The following is a 15,376-nucleotide window of genomic DNA, read 5'->3' as shown; positions in this document are numbered from 1 at the left end:
TGGTCGTGGGGCCTGAACTCTGGGCCTGGGCGCTGTCCCTCAGCTCTTCAGTTCAAGGCTAGCACTCTACCCCTTGAGCCACAGCACCACTTCCAGCTTTTTTTTTTAAATGTGGTGCTGAGGAATTGAACCCAGGGCCTCAGGCATGCAAGGCAAGCACTCTATCACTGAGCCACCTTCCCAGCCCCTTCTTTGAGATTCTTATCTCCAATTAACTACCAAAAATGCCAGAAGTGGAGTTGTGGTTCAGCAAAGCTCAAGGACAGCAGCCAGGCCCTGAATTCAAGCCCCAGGACCAGCACGCACACACAAATAATAATAACAATAATTATAATAATTATATTAAAGGAAGGCTTGTAGGTATAGTTCAAGCAACAGAGTGCTAAGGGCTAGCACCCAGGGCCCTGGTATTACACACACACACACAATAAGGTTGGTAGAAAATTAAGGTCCAGAATGGCTGGTTTGTCCATGGCTAATGGTGGATTTGCTATGTATTATATGTATTTATGTATGTATGTATGTATGTATGTATTAGTTGTCTCTTGCTGTCTGATCAATTTCCCACAAACTTACAGAAGCACATATTTATTGTTTTACACATTCTATGAGCCATAAAATTCAGGTGTGAATTAGCGTGGGCCTCAACATTGAGGTCTCTCATAAAGCTGAAATCAAAGTGCTTGCCAGGGCTGGAATCTCATCTGAAGGCCTGACTTGGGAGAGATCCACTTCCCAACTCACATAGTTGTTAGTAGGAATCGGTTCTTTGTGGTCTGCTGAGCTAAAAGGCTCAGTTTCATATTGGCTGTTGGCTGAAAGCCACCCTCAATTTTTTTGCCACATGGCTTCTGACAGAGCTTATTGCTTCATAGAAATATGAAGCCAAGCACAATGGTTCCCACCTGTAATCCTAAATACTTTGCAGGCTAAAGCAAGAGGATCATGAGTTCAAGGCCACCTTAGACAACATAGTAAGCCTTATTAAAAAAAAATGAAGAAAGAAAAGTATACTAACTGAGGAGGCAAGTTGAAGAACTTTTGTAACCTAATTGAAAAAATGACTTCCTGGGCTGGGAAGGTGGCTCAGTGGTAGAGCGCTTGCCTTGCATACACGAGGCCCTGGGTTCAATTCCTCAGCACCAGATAAGCAGAACAAGCCGGAAGTGGTGCTGTGGCTCAAGTTGTAGAGTGCTAGCCTTGAGTTAAAGAGCTGAGGGATAGCACCCAGGCCCAGAGTTTAGGCCCCATGACCAAAAAAAAAAAAAGTTTCTGTCAACTTTGCCACTTTTTATTGGTCAAAAGTAAATCACTAGTCCTGATTATACTCAAAAAGAGGGCATTATATAGGGCATGAATACCAAGAGGTAAGAAATTTGTCCAAAGAAGTTTTTGTGGGATTTTGTTGTTGTTTTTCAGTTCCCATTTATTTGATGTTTTTGTTTATTTGTTTGTTTTGCTAGTACTGGGGCTTGAACTCTGAACCTGGGTGCTATTCTTTAGCTTTTTTTTGCTCAAGGCTAGTGCTCTACCACTTGAGTCGCAGCTCTGCTTTTGGCTTTTTTAATGGTTAATTGGAGATAAAAGCCTTATAGACTTTCCTGCCCAGGCTGGCTTTGAATCTAGATCCTCAGATCGCAGCCTCCTGAGTAGCTAAGGTGACAGATGGGAGCCACTGACACCCAGCTTGTTCATTTATTATCAAAGGAGTGATGAAGAGTCCTGACACCAGCCAGATAAGAAGCATGGAGGTTTGAGTCTGGAAGGATCCCAAGCACAAAGCTTCTCTCCACAGAGTGTGCCATCCTCCCAGCACCTGGATGTGTTTGGCTACCCAGGAACCTCTGACTCCCAAAGAGCATTTGGAGGTTTTTAAAGAACCTTCATCACGTAATTGATAAACCCCTTCTTGAAGGGTAAGGAATAATGGCTTCATCTTTCTGATGAGAGCCCCTATCTTCAAACTAACTAGGAGCCCACCCTGAGTTGCCACATGAGAACAGAATTACTCAGGAAATTCCAGGGGCTGGGTCGCTCTGTGCACCTCTTATCACAACATGCTGGGAACAAACATCGGGCCATCTGGGAAAGCTGACTACTGCCTACATTCCTCTAGTCCTCTTTCGCCAAACCAAACCATGAGGTTTGGTTGTGAAACACTGATACGCTTACTGTGGTAGGCTGAATGATGGCCCCTGAAAGATGTCTAGTTTTTCTTCTGTGCTAGTACTAGAACTTGCTTGGCTGTTTTTTTTCTCAAGGCTGGGGCTCTAGTACTTGAGCCACACCTCCATTTCTGGCTTTTTGCTGGTTAATTGGAGTCTCACAAATTGTCTGCCCAGGCTGGCTTTAAACTATATCCTTCCAATCTCAGTCTTCTGAGTAGCTGGGATTTTAGGTGTGAGCCACCAGCACCTCGCATATGTTTGTAATCTTGAGTCTGATGGTCTCAGTGGTAGTGTACTCACCCAGCATAAACAATACCCTGGGTTTAAACCCTAGCACTGCAAAAAAGAAAAACAAGGAATTTGGGGTCTCAAGTCTGTGAAAATGTGACCCTAGATAGCATAAGGAACTTTTTAGACATGTTTAAATATTTTGATATAGACCAACCTGGGTCAGCCACCCCAAGGGTCCTTACAAAGAGAGGCCCAGCGGAAGCTGAGGGAGAGAAGGAGAGGTGACGGTGGCAACCGAACAACGCTCTGGCCATAAACCCACGAATGTGGGCCACTTCCAGGATGAAAGGCAGAGAACACGTTCTTAGAGCCCCCTGGAGAGACTCAGCCCTGCAAGATCCATTCAGTTCTTCTGGTTACAAATTTATATCATAAACAAGTAGGTTTATGGGTATTTATTTAATCACAATAAGAAATCAGTCCACTCACCAAAAGACCTTCAGACTCTGAAGCCAGTGGTTCACACCTGTAAGCCTAGCTACTCAGGTGGCTGAGATCTGGAGGATCATAGCTTGAGGCCAGCCTGGGCAGAAAAGTCAGACTTTTCCAAAATAATCAGCAAAAAACCAGATTAGAGACATGGCTCAAGAGGTAGAAAACTAGCCAGTAAGCTTAGTAAACACAAGTCTCTGACTTCAAACCCTAGTATTGGACAAAGACAAAACAATGACAGAAACTTAAAAACGTTGTGGAACCTTAACTTGTAGCACTTTGAATGGAACAGGGGGGGGTTAGGATGATGAGTTTTCATTTATTTATTTGTGTGTGTGTGTGTGTGTGTGTGTTAGGATGATGAGTTTTCATGTGTGTGTGTGTGTGTGTGTGTGTGTGTGTGTGTGTGTGTTAGGATGATGAGTTTTCATGTGTGTGTGTGTGTGTGTTAGGATGAGTTTTCATATGTGTGTGTGTGTGTGTGTGTTAGGATGATGAATTTTCTAGTGTGTGTGTGTGTGTGTGTGTGTGTGTGTGTGTCCGTCCCCTGGGGCTTAAACTGAAGGCTTGGGCACTGTCCCTGAGCTTTTTTTGTTCAAGGCTAGCACTCTACCACTTGGAGCCACAGTTCTACTTCCTGTTTTCTGGTGATTAATTGGAGATAAATCCCAAGACTTTCCTGTTTAGGCTGGCTTCAAACACGATCCTCAGATTTCAGCCTCCTGAAATCTAGGATCACAAGCATGAGCCACCAGTGCCCAGCTCATTTGTTTGTTTTGTTTGGGGTTATTTTTGAGGTAGGGTCTCGCTGTATAGCCCTGATGAACCTTGAACTCATGACCCTCCTGCCCTGATCCGCTCCTGAGGGCTGGAATTGCAAGCATCCACCTCTATGCCCAGCTCCCTCTAGTGAATCTGAAACATAATTTGCATCTGACAGTTTGTCTGTTTTTTTCAGAAATGTGTCCTCCTTCTCCTATCATCACCAGCGAGGTCAGTAGGGCCCTTAGGGTTGCTAGAGAAAAACCTGGATCTTACATACTCATCACAACAAAACAAAAGCATGGTACTTGGCAGAGAACACTGAGGCTTCTGCGTTTGAAGCTCGCGGCAGGTTATTTGTTTGTGCCTCAGGAGTAGAAACACCAGATGAGATGGCAGCCCCTGGCGCGCATCACTCTTCCCTGGTATTTCACAACCAGATGAGAAATACTTCTTTTTCACCCCAGTGCCTGGAAACCTTGGCTGCTACAAGGACCACGGAAACCCACCTCCTCTAACTGGTGCCAGCAAAACATCCAACAAACTCACCATCCAAACCTGCATCAGCTTTTGTCGGAGTCAGAGGTTTAAGGTAAGGGGTCTGTGGCTGTGTGATTCTGGAAGACAATGAGGATGAAAGTGTATTTTGCTAAACTAACTTTTAAGTATATGTAGATTAAAGCTGGGCACAGTGGCTCATACATATAATCCTAGCTACTCCAGAGGCTGAGATTGAGAGGATCAAGGTTAAAGGCTAGTTCAGGCAAAAGATTCTCAACTAATAGCAAGAAGAGTGGCGTTTCCTTATCATTTTAGCTACAAGATAGACTGATGTCAGGAAGATTTACTGTTCTAAGCCAGCCTGGGCAAAAAAAGGTTGCAAGATATCATCTCAATGGAAAAATCAGTGCACATCTGTTAGCTAAGTCAGAAAGTGTGAATGAAATAGGAGGATCACCATCGAGGCCTGAGGCTAGGCCAAAAGCAAGACCCTATCTCAAAATGACCAGTACAAAAAAGGGCTGGAGGCATGACTCAGCAGTCGATCACTTGCATAGCAAGCATGAAGTCCTGAGTTCAAACTCCAGCCTCGGGGGGAAAAATAGACATAGTGGAGTAGAAATAAGAGTTCTAAGTAAACTCATATATTGATGATCTGTTGCTTTTCAACAAAGGTGCCAGAATCCTAATATGGAAAAAGAAAAAAATGGTCTTTTCAACAAAGGTACTAAAGCACCTGGATACCTGCATGAATAAGAATGAATATGGGCCTTTATTCTAGACTGCATTTATAAGATTAAAATGGATCAAAAACCTAAGTATAAGAGTTAAAACTGTGAAAACCCTTAGCAGGAAGAACAGCATAAATATGCCTGACCTCAGGTTTGGATTAAGCAGTGGTTCCTTAGTTATGACAGCAAAAGTGCACACCAAAGAAAAACTGATAAATTGGATGTCAGCAAGGTTTTAAAAATACCAGGTGCTGGTGGCTCACACCAATAATCCTAGCCATTCAGGAGACTGAGATCTGAGGATCAGGGTTCAAAGCCAGCCCAAGCAGGAAAGTCCTTAGACTGTCATCTCCAGTTAAACACCAGATAGCCAGAACTAGAGCTGTGACTCAGCGGGTAGAGCATTAGCCTTGAGCAAAAAGAGCTCAAGGATACCACTCATGCCTTAAGTGCAAGCCCCAGGACCAGCAGCAACAACAACTTGCCTTGTATGCATGAGGCCCTGGGTTTGATTCTTCAGCACCACATAAGCAGAAAAAGCCGGAAGTGGCACTGTGGCTCAAGTGGTAGAGCGCTAGCCTTGAGCTGAAGAGCTCAGGGACAGTGCCCAGGCCCAGAGTTCAGGTCCCACAACTGACCAAAAAGCAACAAAAAACTTCTGTGTCTCAGGTCACTAACAAGAAGTAGACAACTCCTGGGTAAAAGAAAACATTACAAATCATGTATATGGTAAGAATCTAGTGTCTAAGAGTTATGTATCTAGTGTTGGCATATAATTAGACAGTTTTTTTTTAAAAAGCCAGGCATGGGTGGTCACACCTGTAATGCTAATTACTGAGGAGGCTGAGTGAGATCTGAGGATCACCATTTGAAGCCAGCCAAGGCAGGAAAGTCTATGAGACTTCTGTCTCAAATTAACCACAAAAGGCTGGAAGTGGAACTATGGTTCAAGTGTAGGGCACTAGCCCTGAGTACAAATACTCAGGGACAGTGCTTAGGTCTTGAGTTCAAGCCCCATGATTGGCACAAAAATAAAAAATAAAGCTGGCTCTTGCCTGTAATCTTAGCTACTCAGGAGCTGAGATCTGAGGATCGTGATTCAAAGCCAGCCTAGGCAGGAAAGTCCATGAAACTCTTTTTTTTTGTCCGTCGTGGGGCTTGAACTCTGGGCCTGGGCGCTGTCCCTCAGCTCTTCAGCTCAAGGCGAGAGTTCTACCACTTGAGCTACTGCGCCACTTCCGGTTTTCTGGTGGTTTATTGGAGATAGGAGTCTCACGGTCTCTCCTGCCCGGGCTGGCTTTGAACCGCGATCCTCAGATCTCAGCCTCCTGAGTAGCTAGGATTACAGGCGTGAGCCACCAGCACCCGGCTTCCATGAAACTCTTATCTCCAATAAACCATCAGAAAGCCGGAAGTGGTGCTGTGGCTCAAGTGGTAGAACACTAGCCTTGAGCTGAAGAGCTGAGGGACAGTGCCTAGGCCCAGAGTTCAAGCCCCTCGGCCAACGAAAAAATTAAGTAAATAATAAAAAGAGAACTATATGCCTCTCTGGTAATATAAAAGATGAAATTATTTTTTTTTGTTGGTCGTGGGGCTTAAACTCTGAGCCTAGGTGCTGTCCCTGTGCTCTTTAGCTCAAGGCAAGTGCTCTACCACTTGAGCCATAGCTCTACTTCTGGTTTTCTAGTGGTTTATTGGAGATAAGAATCTCATGGACTTTTCTACCCAGGCTGGCTTGGAACTGTGATCCTCAGATCTCAGTCTCCTGAGTAGCTAGGATTACAGGCGTGAGCCGCCAGTGCCCAACATGAAATGAAATTTTCACTGGGGGCCTATACTGAGTTTTCTATTAGGATTAGGTATAAAGAAAGCATTTACTACCTAGCACGTAGTAAATAGCCCATTAAATTTTAGCTGTTAGTAATATTTCAAGTTTATGGGATTTTCCTCACCCTTAAAACTTAACTAAAATACAGTGGAAACGCAAACTTCAGAAAGGATTCTCACTGACAGGGAAACATCAGTGAGTCCCTCTGCTCTGCCAGGAACTGCGTGTCTGTGGAATGAGATGGGGAGCGGCCGGGGCACGGTGGCCTGGGTGGGTGTGCTGACTGCTGATGCTCCCCTCTGTGCCCTGCAGTTCGCTGGGATGGAATCAGGCTACGCGTGCTTCTGCGGGAACAATGCTGACTACTGGAAGTACGGGGAGGCCGCCAGCACTGAGTGCAACAGCGTCTGCTTTGGGGACCACACTCAGCCGTGTGGTGGCGATGGCAGGATCATCCTCTTTGACAGTGAGTACGCACGGCGCCCACCTCTGCCTGTCTTGCACCAATTCACTCACTCACCTGCCAGAGCTCACCAAGCACCCTAGCTGTGCCGCACCGCACAGGCAGGCGGAGCCCTGGAGGACAGAGGTATAACCGTCTCACCTACGGGTAGTGCTGAGAGTGTGGTGGTGCAGCATAACCTCCTCTAAGCTGCAGACAGTCCACTTCTACACGGACACTGACGGAGCTGTGTGGTTTGTTTCAGCCTGCTTCGTGGGGTGTAGGCTTTGGGGTTTCCTCTTTCCTGTGCATCTCAGGTGCCAGCAAGGGCTTCAAGTTGTTCTTCCAGTCTGGCACTGGGCTCACCCTGAGCCACCTCGTCTCTAAGCTGCCACTTGTGTGAGATGCCAGCTAGAGGCAGAGCCAAAGCGTTTCCCTCTGAGGCCCCAGTCCCTTGCCATAATCCTCCGCACCCACTCTGTGGTCATGAGACTTTACAATTGAGTCTGGTGGAAAGAAGACTGGTGTCAGTGGCTCATGCCTGTGATCCTAGCTACTCTGGAGGCTGAGATCTGAGGATCTCAGTTCAAAGCCAGCCCAGGCAGAAAAATCCATGGGACTCTCCAGTTAACCACCAAAAAGCCAGAAGTAGAGCTGTGGTTCAAGGCGTAGAGTGCTAGCCTTGAGAAGAAAAAAACAGAAAGCTAAGGGACAGTATCCCAAGTCCTGAGTTCAAGTCCTAGTACTGGTGTGCACATGCACGCACCACACACACACACACACACACACACACATACAGAGCTATAGATTTCATTCATTCATTTATTCTTTGTCAGTCATGGGGCTTAAACTCAGGACCTGGGGGCCTGGGTACTGTCAATGACCTTTTGTGCTCAAGACTAGAGCTCTACCACTTTGAGCCACAGTACCACTTCCAGTTTCTAGTGGTTAATTGGAGATAAGAGTCTCATAGACTTTCCTACGCTGACTGGCATTGAACCGTGATCCTCAGATCTCAGCCTCCTGAATAGCTAGAATTACAGGCATGAGCCATCAGCACCTGACTATAGTTTTTATTCTTGATAGTCTTTTATCCATCAGCATCTTTTTATTTGAGCAGATAAACTGCATTTCGTTTAGTGTAGTGCCTTTATTAGTGATGTCAAGTGGACATAAGTTGTTTTATTACCTTTACTGCTAAAAACACACATAAAGGGGCTGGGAAGGTGGCTCCAGGGTAGAGTGCTTGCCTTGTACTCATGAGGCCCTGGGTTCAATTCCTCAGCACCACATAAGCAGAAAAAGCCAGAAGTGACCTTGTGGCTCAAGTGGTAGAGCGCTAGCCTTGAGCTGAAGAGCTGAGGGCCAGTGCCCAGGCCTAGAGCTCAGGCCCCATGACCCGACCCAAAAAAGAAAAGAAAGTGCTAGTCCTCACACAGACATGCACTAAATGAATTAACTGTGACAAAAAATAATTGTACTTTCTCAGTACTTGCTATATGCTAAACTTGATGCCCGGTGCTTTTTCATTTTTAGCTCCTTGTGGGGCTATAATTAAACATATGTTGGGTGATTCGAACTTGTTTTATCATATTAGCTGCTCTTATATTTGCTCCCTTTTAATAATTTCTGTATCTCTGTAATATTTCAATAACTTCCAACAGATACTTAACTGTAGTCATAGTAACTTCATGTCTGAAAGGTCCAACATCCAACTCACCTGAGAATATGGCTCTGCAGATTGTTTTCTCTCTCTCTCTTCCTCTCTTTGTGTGTGAGTGTGGGTGTGTCAGTACTGGGGCTTGAACTGAGGGGATTATACTCTTGCTTAGCTTTTTTTCTTCACTCAAGGCTTTCACTCTACCAGTTGAACTATACTACCACTTCCAGCTTTTTGTTAGTTAATTGGAGATGAGTTGGATTTGTCTACCTGGCTGGCTTCAAACTGGAATCTTCAGAATTCAGCCTCCTGAGTAGCTAGGATTACAAGTGTGAGTCTGGCTGTTTGTTGTTGTTTTGTGCTGGTCCTGGAGCTTGCACTCAGAGTCCGGGCAATGTCCTTCTTTTTTTTTTTTTTTGGTCAGTCATGGGGCTTGAACTCTGGGCCCAGGCGCTATCCCTCAGCTCTTCAGCTCAAGGCGAGCAACTCTACCACTTGAGCTACAGTGCCACTTCCGGTTTTCTGGTGGTTTATTGGAGATAGGAGTCTCACAGACTTTCCTGCCCGGGCTGGCTTTGAACCACGATCCACAGATTTCAGCCTCCTGAGTAGCTAGGATTATAGGCGTGAGCCACCAGCACCTGGCATCTTTTTTTTTTAATATAATTTTATTGTTGTTAGTAAGGTGTACAGAGGAGTTACCATTTCATAAGTCAGGTAATGAGTACATTTCTTTTTGTCCAATGTCACCTCCAGTTTTCTTCTCCTGTCCCTGCCCGCTAGTTACATAGTTCATTTTCCACATAGATATACTGAATAGCGTGATTGCATTCATTCACGCCTCCTTCCCCCCTTTCTGCACACCTCCTTAGCCCCCCAAAAAGAAAAAACTCCAAAAGCAAAAACAGCCTGAGCTACTTCTGCTCAAGGCTAGCACTCTCCCACGTGAACCACAGTTCTACTTCCAACTTTTTTTTTTTTTTTTGAGTAGTTTATTGGAGATGAGAGTCTCATAGCCTTTTTCTAACTGGGCTGGCATCGAACCACAATCCTTAGACCTCAGCCTCTGGAGTAACTAGGATTACAAGTGTGAGCACGGCCATGTTCTCTCTTGACAGTCTCCTCCCACTTTCCCTTTTGCTTTCGTGCATGTGCTATAGTTTTCTGCCGAAGAGAGCGTGGCGGGTGCTGAGGGCAGCAGCGTGCATACTTGAGGCCAGCTGGGCGCTGCAGCCGTGGTGGAGCTGGGTCTGGGTGTCATATTTGCACTGCCTCAATGCAGGTCAGGCTTTGAATTCCTCTGGCGGTGGGTGGCACAGGGCAGAGGAGCCCAGTGGGTCTCCATGTTCCTGATCCACCCTCAGCGTTGGACCTCAGAAGGGCGCCCTCCTCCTTCCCACTTTTCTGTCCTCAGTCCGGAGGTCAGGGTTTGGGGCTGCCTTGCCTCCGTTCTCAGGCTTAGGCAGAACAGGCTACTGGGAAGTGGTGTCAAGGCTTCTAGCCTTCCCGCACCCCACACACTGCCTTGCCCAAGATGGATCTTAGGAAAGAAAGCTTCCTGCCCCTCCCCAGGAGGACTCAGGGATGTGCCACTTACTTCTGCTGCTCTCCTCCCTGAAGCAGGGCATTGCTGCCTGCTTGCCTCTACCCTCTAACGGCCTGCCCCAGGAGCTGAGGGGTGCTTGCTGTCCTCCCCCTGCAGGGGAGGGGTTTTTGCTCTTCTGAGAGCCCAGGAAAGGGTAGTGCTTCAGTGGTAGCCAACACTCCCTCATACCTCTGCCACTGAGGGGCTCTGGCCGTTCCCTCCCCTGCCCCCCCTGCCCCCAGCCCCAGTGACTCTTGGCAGCACTCAGCCTGCAACAGCTTGCAGAACATGAAACACCCCGTGTCTAGCCTCCTGTAATCCTCAGCTGAGGGGCAAGCCCACACTCAGCCCTGCAGGCCAGTGAAGAATGGATCTGCCCTCTGCTTACTTGTCCAGTACTGGCCACCGCTTCCTCCCACATGGTCACAGCTGAGCCCCCTTTTGCAGCCCAGCTCTCCTTGGAGGGGCTTCTTACTGTCTAGAATTTTTCTCATTCCTAAGATGAGAAAGCTTTTGTTTTTCTGTGCTGGGGATCAAACAGAAGGCCTTGGCATGCTGGGCAAGAGGTTTATCGCTGAGCTGCACTCTCAGTGTTTGAGATGGGATCTCAAACACACAGTTTTCCTGCCTCCAAGTGCTAAGATTACAGAAATGCGTCACGATGCGTGGCAATTAGCATATTTTTTGGTTGCTTTCAATGTCCTAGAGGGAAGCAGAAGTCTTTTAAAGACTGCTTTTTGGTTATTTTTGGAGAGTAGGTTTGGTACTGGGGTTTGAACTTGAGGCTTTATGCTTACTAGGGCGGTGCTCCACCGCTTGAGCCATATCCTTTACTTTTTTTTCCTTTGTTTTTCAGATGGGATCTTGTGTTTTCCCTAGACAAGCCTTGGGCTGTGATCCTCCTCCTTCACCACCTTCACAGCTGGGGTGACAGCCAGGCCCAGTTTCTATGCTGAGATGGAATCTCACTAACTTTTTGCTTCCAGGAGCTAGTCCCCTCCAACCACAATCCTCTGGTCTCCATTTCCCTTGTAGCTGGGATTACAAGTGTGAGCCAGCTCACTCAACCCTTCAAGCCTGCTTCTTAAATCCCAGCACCATACCGTGTCCTAACGCCTTCCCAAGATCTTGTTTATACTTTACCATGGAAAATAGAGATTGTGTCCCCTTCTGAGAGCCTGCCAACGACTGGAATCCAGAAAAATCCAACATGCCTGGTGCCCTGATGACAATCTAGTATTCCTGCTGTGTAGAAAATCTTTTCTTTCTTTCTTTCTTTCTTTCTTTCTTTCTTTCTTTCTTTCTTTCTTTCTTTCTTTCTTTCTTTCTCTTTCTTTCTTTCTCTCTTTCTTTCTTTCTTTCTCTTTTTCTCTCTCTTTTTTCTTTCAGTTCAGGGATCAAACTCAGGGCCTTGTGCATGCTAGGCAAGCACCGCACCACTGAGCTAGGTCCCTAGGGCGGAATGTCATAGTTTACTACTTGAAAAGTGGGAGCGGGAGCCCTCGTGGGAGCTTTGTGTCTGTAAGCAGCGGGGCTGCCCACAGACGCGAAGGCCTGCTTCTTTACGACCTCTCTCATCAAGTGCCTTCCTGCCAGCCTCCAGTGCTTCCACCACTCCGTCTCATCTGTCCTCGCACTGTCACGGGATACCAGAGCAGGTGGTGGAAGCCGAGATGGGAGAGGCCTGGGAAGGAGAAAGTGTGGCTCCAGGAATCATATGGCCCTGCCAGTCCCCAGCCCAGACTCTCTGACTCCAGCCTGGCCCCAACCTAGGCTGCACCACTGTGCTGTGTGCTAATTCCTAGGTCTCCTGGGCAAAACCAAAAAGGTCTCCACTGTCATTTGCTAAGAGTTCAAGTGATTCATGCTGTGATTTGATCCTGAAACCTAAGAAGGTTTGGTTTTGTAGCTTAAAGACAATACACGAAATGAGATCAGGCTCCCTAAGAAGAGTTTTGTTTTTTGTGGGTGTTGGCGAGTGAGCCCGGGGGGGGGGCCCAACCAAAAGTCAGCACCATGTCTTCTGTCTGTCTGCAGCTCTTGTTGGCGCCTGCGGTGGAAACTACTCAGCCATGACTTCCGTGGTCTACTCCCCTGACTTTCCTGACACCTACGCCACGGGGCGGGTCTGCTACTGGACCATTCGGGTGCCCGGAGCCTCCCACATCCACTTCAACTTCACCTTATTTGACATCAGGGACTCAGCGGACATGGTGGAGCTGCTGGATGGCTACACCCACCGCGTCCTGGTCCGCTTCAACGGGAGGAACCGCCCACCTTTGTCCTTTAAGGTCTCTCTGGATTTCGTCATCTTATATTTCTTCTCCGATCGCATCAATCAGGCCCAGGGCTTTGCTGTCTTATACCAAGGTAAGACACACTCATCTCGCCGGGGGCCTCCCTGGGGCCTGGGCCTCCTGGGCCTCTCTCCCCAGTAGTGTGACTTCCAAAGCTTGTGTGGCTCTTGTTGGACACGCCGGAGCTGGAGCCACTGACCCAACTCTAGATCGTCCCAGTGCTAGACTCACCCCCTACCTCCCCGACGTGCACAATGTGCTCATGTTTCAGTTCTGCTATTTTAATAGTTCTGATGACAGTTTTCGTGGGAGGGCTAAAGGATAACTGAAAGAACGCTGAGGTCAGCAGAACGGGATGTCTCTCGAGACCTCGGTCAGTTGATCCTCCTGCCACTGAACACCCCAGCCGCTCCTGAAGACTAACTACCCCTCCTCTAAACCCTCCTGGAGTGCAGACCAGAGGTGTTGCCTCCCTGGTGTGAACACAGCATGTGTCCCATCAGCCTCTGAGATGCCCAGGTGTGCAGACGCATCTTCTCCTGGATTGCACAACACAAGGAGAGTTCGGGTGGCCTGTGCTAAGGAGATGGGCAGGAAGGGGCCTCCCCTCCAGATGGGACAGTCCTGAAGAACAGGGTAGAGAGGGTATTCCAGGCAGAGGAGGGTAGGGAACCAGAAGCATGACCAGGTGTCTGCCTCCTGCAAGGCCAGGGCCAGAGCTGACCGGTTCTGCTGTGGAGCCAGCAGGCCCAGTGGAAGAGATGGCAGGCGGAGCTGAATCAGAGAGAAGGGCCTCATCTTCGTGACCTGTGCCTTCTCCTCCCTATCGTCCCTTTCCATCTTCCAGCCGTCAAGGAAGAGCCGCCACAGGAGAGGCCCACTGTCAACCAGACCCTGGCCGAGGTGATCACAGAGCAGGCCAACCTCAGCGTCAGCGCTGCCCACTCCAAGGTCCTCTACGTCCTCACCACCAGCCCCAGCCACCCACCGCAGACCGTCCCAGGTAGCCACTCCTGGGCACCGACCGTAGGGGCCGTCGGCCGTCGCGTGGAAGGTAGCGCTTTAGGGTGCTCCTCCTTCACAGGCAGCTCGGGGTCCTGGCGCTGCAGTCTCTAGCTTGTCCTGGCTTTGAGGGAGATGTCCTCGCTCACCGAGTTCCTAAATCCCTAGGAAAAAGTGCTCGTCTCCACAACCCACTAGCGAGTTTCTCATGCTCTGTCATTGGTCAGCAAAGCCAGTGTCTTCATCATCTGTCTAGAGCCCAGTTGCACCTCCTTACTGTATTGGCATCTGCAGACACTTCCTTTGTGCATTCAAAGCTGTGGAGGAGGTAGCGTGGGATGGAGGGGGGACTGTGGCTCAGGGTAGTGGGTGTACTTAGTATGGACCAGGCCCCACATTTAATCCATGGCAACAAAAAGCCTCCAAGCCCCAAAGATAGGTAAGTGTTCCAGTGGGGTGCCAGCCCCTGAGCCTGGAGGAGACACTGAGTCCCACAATGAACCGGGGACCCCTCCTCCCCCTGTCTTGGGGGGCTTGGGAGGAGAAAAATGAAACAGTGCAAAAGCCAGTGGCAAGGGGCGCTGTGGAGGAAGGTCCTGCAGGAGAGGCCTGGGGAGGGGGCTGACCTTTGGTCATGAAGCTGGCTGACTTGGCTGGGCGTGCACGTCCTCAATCTCTGCTCCTCCACCGGAAAGTGAGCTGGAGAGGACCAGACATGGCTTGGTCTTGATGCTGCTCCCCTGCACAGTGGACTCGCCGTGGAAGGCTGGCACAGAGGGGCCCCCCTGCTGCTCCCTCTGCACCCCAAGTGAAGGGCCCCCCTGCTGCTCCCTCTGCACCCCAAGTGAAGGGCCCCCCAGTGCTCCCTCTGCACCCCAAGTGAAGGGCCCCCCGCTGCTCCCTCTGCACCCCAAGTAAAGGGCCCCCCAGTGCTCCCTCTGCAGCCCAAGTGAAGGGCCCCCTGCTGCTCCCTCTGCACCCCAAGTGAAGGGCCCCCCACTGCTCCCTCTGCACCCCAAGTGAAGGGCCCCCACTGCTCCCTCTGCACCCCAAGTGAAGGGCCCCTGCTGCTCCCTCTGTATCCAAGTGAAGGGCCCCCCGCTGCTCCCTCTGCACCCCAAGTGAAGGGCCCCCACTGCTCCCTCTGTATCCAAGTGAAGAGTCCCCACTGCTCCCTCTGTACCCCAAGTGAAGGGCCCCCACTGCTCCCTCTGTACCCCAAGTGAAGGGCCCCCGCTGCTCCCTCTACCCCAAGTGAAATCCTGTGGAATTTTATTAGTCACACTGTTTTCTGCAGTGGAAAAATGGAAGCTCAAAGGCTTGATGTAACTCATCAGTGGTGACAGAGTGGTTTCAGCGGTAGATGCCCCCCTTGATTCAATCCAGTGTGCTTTGGGTCATACAAAAGAGGGTTCTAGAACAAGGGGCAGTACCTAGAGAGCTCCACACCCAGCGCAACTCTCAGTGCTCCTGCTCCCCTGCCCCATTTGCTGGCTGCCTTTCACCTGCAGAAGCACCTGACCCAGCCCTGTACCACAACCCAGCCCCACACCTCCACCCAGCCCCGCACCGCCACCCAGCCCCACACCTCCACCCAGCCCCTCACCGCCACCCAGCCCCGCACCTCCACCCAGCCCCGCACCGCCACCCAGCCCCGCACCCAGCCCCGCACCGCCA

At 49.2% G+C, this 15,376-nt stretch overlaps 1 protein-coding gene across 1 annotated transcript in view; it reads left to right on the top strand.

Moving 5' to 3' along the window:
- LOC105984168 overlaps positions 1 to 15,376 on the top strand; it is a 94,110-nt gene that overhangs the window by 21,707 nt on the left and 57,027 nt on the right. Inside the window, exons 4-8 of the mRNA XM_013014270.1 lie at positions 4,121 to 4,245; positions 7,026 to 7,179; positions 12,438 to 12,770; positions 13,545 to 13,751; positions 14,720 to 14,912. Coding sequence (XP_012869724.1) covers positions 4,121 to 4,245; positions 7,026 to 7,179; positions 12,438 to 12,770; positions 13,545 to 13,751; positions 14,720 to 14,912 — 1,012 coding nt within the window. The remainder of the gene's footprint in view (positions 1 to 4,120; positions 4,246 to 7,025; positions 7,180 to 12,437; positions 12,771 to 13,544; positions 13,752 to 14,719; positions 14,913 to 15,376) is intronic.

The sequence above is a fragment of the Dipodomys ordii genome, unplaced genomic scaffold (assembly GCF_000151885.1).
Source record: "Dipodomys ordii isolate 6190 unplaced genomic scaffold, Dord_2.0 Scaffold23, whole genome shotgun sequence".
In the NCBI taxonomy this organism is placed as follows: domain Eukaryota; kingdom Metazoa; phylum Chordata; class Mammalia; order Rodentia; family Heteromyidae; genus Dipodomys; species Dipodomys ordii.
This window is presented reverse-complemented; position numbering and strand designations above follow the sequence as displayed.